This window comes from Buceros rhinoceros, unplaced genomic scaffold (genome assembly GCF_000710305.1).
Source record: "Buceros rhinoceros silvestris isolate BGI_N320 unplaced genomic scaffold, ASM71030v1 scaffold16512, whole genome shotgun sequence".
NCBI classification, from domain to species: Eukaryota; Metazoa; Chordata; class Aves; order Bucerotiformes; family Bucerotidae; genus Buceros; species Buceros rhinoceros.
This window is the reverse complement of record NW_010400833.1, coordinates 19,415-23,739: the sequence shown is the minus strand read 5'-3', so window position 1 is coordinate 23,739 and position 4,325 is coordinate 19,415. Positions and strand designations below refer to the sequence as shown.

At 41.7% G+C, this 4,325-nt stretch overlaps 1 protein-coding gene across 1 annotated transcript in view; it reads left to right on the top strand.

The window, feature by feature from the left end:
• Positions 1 to 1,126: 1,126 nt before the first annotated feature.
• SEPHS1 (selenophosphate synthetase 1) overlaps positions 1,127 to 4,325 on the top strand; it is a gene marked incomplete at its 5' end in the record, with an annotated part of 12,972 nt that continues 9,773 nt past the window's right edge. The window contains 3 exons of the mRNA XM_010132056.1: positions 1,127 to 1,234; positions 2,080 to 2,234; positions 3,033 to 3,123. Of these exons, the coding sequence (XP_010130358.1) occupies positions 1,127 to 1,234; positions 2,080 to 2,234; positions 3,033 to 3,123 (354 nt within the window). The remainder of the gene's footprint in view (positions 1,235 to 2,079; positions 2,235 to 3,032; positions 3,124 to 4,325) is intronic.

Genomic DNA, 4,325 nt, shown 5'->3' with positions numbered 1-4,325 from the left:
CCCCCAAATTTGTCTTCCAGCTAAAGCATCTTTCTGTAGTCCAAATTCTGTCAAATAAGTTTGTTGTTTTTATCATGGTGGTGTTGCCTCTGAACTTTACCAAAAGCACAGATTTAAAATAATAAAGCCAGATGTTGGTTACAGTTCTGCAGCCGTGAATTTAAAACCATTTTAATAGACTGTGTAGAGTCTTCCAGAGTAACACAATGGAATTTGTCCTGTGTTTAAAATTATTTTGCCTCCCTTAGGGCACAGCCTGTATGAAACTTCTGCGTCTTCGTCAGGAAGCTCGATATCTCATCTGTGCTGGGTCCACACCCCAACAGACCCTCACTTGGATCCATTAATTTAGCAAAATTAGGGTAGCTAAGCTTATGTGGCCCAAGTGATCCCTTCTCAGCCCTGTCAGCTTCAAGACTTCTTAGAGCAATCTTCAACAGAAGACTAGGTCTCCTGGGCAAATTTTTGTTAGTGGAGTTGTTCACACAATTCAATTAAAATGTACCAGAATTCAGCTGTATCTTGTCATTTGAACGAGCAATAGAGCAGGCACATCTCCCTCACCATACCGGTGGCAGGGAACAGACATCTCCCCTCAGTAGCAGTGCATGCTCCTAAGTGGTGACATCTACAGACACCCGAAGAGGTACAGCAATATTCGGATCAGCTTCCTGGCAGTCATGCATTACACACGATGGTTGTCTTCACCAGTGTGTACAGTTGTGTGCTGGAATAAAGTTAATAGGGACATATCAGATGAAGGAAACTGAGCTTGTTACCAAAGCAAGACTTGGTCAAGCTTAACTTCAGCCTCAACTTTCTAAAATTAGGCATCCAGTCTAAAGTTGGTGTGGGATTCCGACGTAGTCAGTGAGAGAGTATGTTGACCAAGATGCTTGGGATGAATCCTCTCCTCACCTGTGAAGGGAACAGATGTCTGCGCTTCTAGGTGGGCACGTCACACCGAATGGTTCATACCACATCTTTGGCTGGGCTTCTCAGTGCAGGAGCCTGTGGAATAAGCAGCTGACTCCCAAACTCATGCTCTAAGTTTTGTTCGTGGCAGGTGTTCGTCTGGAGGTTCACAGACAGTCCTGCAGGATGTTTTTTTCTCTCTCTTTTTCAGGGACGGATAGCGTGTGCCAATGTCCTAAGTGACCTTTATGCCATGGGGGTCACAGAATGCGACAACATGTTGATGCTCCTTGGAATCAGCAATAAAATGACAGATAGGGTAAGATTTTTGGTACTTGCTTTTGAAGACCCGAACAGCTAAACTTGTGTAGAATATATTTACCTTTAGTGTATTTTCTCCTCAGAAGTTTGAACCCTTTTAGAGAAGAGATGGTTTTATTGAATGTCTCCGTTCATAGTGCGGGTCTTGCTTCAGACATTCTGAGGTGACTTACTAGAAGTTCCATTTTCTGTAGCATTGCAATCTTCTGCTGCTAATACCTTCACCGCCACCAAAACGGTGTCCATGTTTCTGTCAGTTCAGGTCCGTATTGCTCCAAGGCAACATTTGATTACCAATTCACATATCAAATCTGAAGCAGAAGAAACTGAAATGGATTGCTTTGGGGTTTTTGTGGGGTGTTTTTTTTTTTTTTTGGTGGAAGTGACCAGTATGTATGTTTGTTTTGCTCTAACAAATAAGGAATGTTTATGCTTAAAGGAAGTAAGTTGTGACTTTGAAACTTTGCACATTAGTGGAGGCCAAATGGAACTTTATTTAACTTTGCCTTATTGCACTGCACTGCTGTGGCTGTACCTGACTGCAGCAGCAGGATGGTTGTTCTGCATTTCCAGAACTCCAATTCCTTTACTTTTATATGACCTTTATCGAATGTTTCTTCAGCGTAAGAATGTCTGCACCTCTTTTGTAAAAGAGCTGTAAGTCCACAGCTCTGTGGGATAACATGCACTTTTCAGGAGGCTAACATCTTCCTAAGGCTGGCTTTTCTGTCAGGAACTATTTGCCGTGCGGGCATTTGGCTTGAGCGATGAAAAGCCCTGGGCCAGTCTTTGAATGACTAGCACTGCTGTGTATGGAACTCTGACTTCTGTTTTGATCTCTAGGAAAGAGACAAAGTGATGCCTCTAATTATCCAGGGTTTCAAAGATGCAGCAGAAGAGGCAGGAACATCTGTTACTGGTGGCCAAACAGTGTTAAATCCCTGGATTGTTTTAGGAGGAGTGGCCACGACAGTCTGTCAGCCTAATGAATTTATAATGTAAGTTAAATCGCTAAACGATTGAAGGTACTGGTCTGAAGGGATACAGTGAAAAATCCTTTAAATACCCTGTTGTGAACTCGTGGTCTGTCTCCTGATGAATAAAGCAGTACCTTCTCTGGCTTGCATTTGTCCTTGGCACTCAACAGATGCCACATCTCTTTTGTACATATTTGCTTTTTCAAACAGGATGTCCTTTTACTTCTCCCCACCCTCAGTATCTTTTGATCCTGTTCTCCTTTTGACAGGAGCGTTAAGCTTCTAACCTTTAAAGGTATTGAAGGCTGTTTTGGGACATAAATTTCTGTCATCTTTCTACATGCATTTTAAACCATCTCCCACTTACTCTATTAATGGCTGTAGAGAACTACAGAATTGCCGTAGTCTTTACACCATTCTGTCCATCAGCAGCTGATACTGAATGTCCCACTGTGACGTGAATTTGTTTGTGGTTCTAGTGATGGTTATCTTATGCCTTGAAATAACAAACGTCAATTTTTTTCCCCTATCCTGCGTCTCCAGTAAATTGAAAGAAAAGATGTAATTTTGTTTATGTCTGACTGCAAGCGTTGTTCTATTCCAAGAAAGAAGGATTAGCACTTTTAAATAAGTTTGCAGTATTTTGCTCAATAATATCCCATGGCAAGGACTCCCAAAGGGTAATTCTGCAATTAGTCATTTTTTTTTTAACCGTGCAACAAGATACACGGGACTGTGAAAACATAATTACCAGCACTTACTCCTAATAACGTGTGTGAATCTTGCTGTGTAATTAATACATGAATTCTTTGTTTTCAGGCCAGACAATGCAGTGCCAGGAGATGTGCTTGTATTAACTAAACCCTTGGGAACACAAGTGGCCGTAGCTGTCCACCAGTGGCTAGATATTGTGAGTACACTGCAAAAAAACACGGGGAGGAGGGGTCTGAGATAAAGGTGACCTTCCTTGTTCCCTCAAAATGACCAGGTTCGGTGGTGTAATAAGCACACTGAGGGCTCGGCTGGAGAGAGAGGCGGTAGATCACTCCCTCCTTGGTGCGTCAGTCTTACCTGCTAACATGCAAAACTCTCTTGGAATCGAGGCAGTTTAATATTAATTAAGCCCATCTTAGCTGCATCTAATTCTTAGTTCTCAGGCATTGCCATAATAGACAAAATTGTTTACTAACAGAGCAACAGACTAGCACCCTGGGTAGAATTATGCCCTGCTCCACCTGCCAAAGTAATTGGCAAAAGCTTATTGATGGCAGTTAAGGCCAAGATTGCTGTCTGTGTTCATGGGCTTCCTGCTTGCGTGCATGGAAATATATCTACGATTCACATGTATTACCCTGCGCATTCAGTAAGAATATTTCTAGCAGCATTGTGTATGTAGACATACTTCCATCTGTTACTTCAAGCACAAATGTAACTACTGAACTGAAAAGTGACTGCAAAATTGGCATCTGCTTATGTTGTCTGGCTCCCAGTGCGCGTCTTCAGAATTATAACTGCTCAGTTTACACTTCAAAAAGATGCATCTTTTCTACGTTTGGGACTACTGAGCCAATAGACTGTCAGAGGAGTGAGCTGGAATCTACTTTGTCTTGGATGTTGGCCATTACGTTGTCAGATGAATTCTAATTACAAAGCCTGTGTTAGCAGAAGTGGGAGAGAACCAGCTTAAACCTTCATTGGAGTATGAAGCGTGATCAACAAGAAAAAAATATTTTTCTCCTTCTTCTTAGGGTCTGGCCTAGCAATTTTGACCTCCACAGAATCCTGCGTTTTCCTATCAGATATAAGGATCAGGGCGTCAGATAATCTTGATATGAAAATGAAGTGAAACAACAAGACACCAATTTTATAGTATGTTTTCTGGCCATAATCTTACTACTTAACATATCTGTTACTGTACTGACAAACAGACTTGCAAATTAAGGATATTCTGAATTTGCACGTATTTCAAGTACTTCTAATTTCACTGACTGTCAACCAGAAACACTTTCTGGTCTGAAAAGCAAGGACAGCAAGGAAATCAATCCTCCTGTGACTTATAAACAGCTTCTATCTCTGTGATAGGGAAATTTCTGAGTAGCTGTGCTGCCTTTT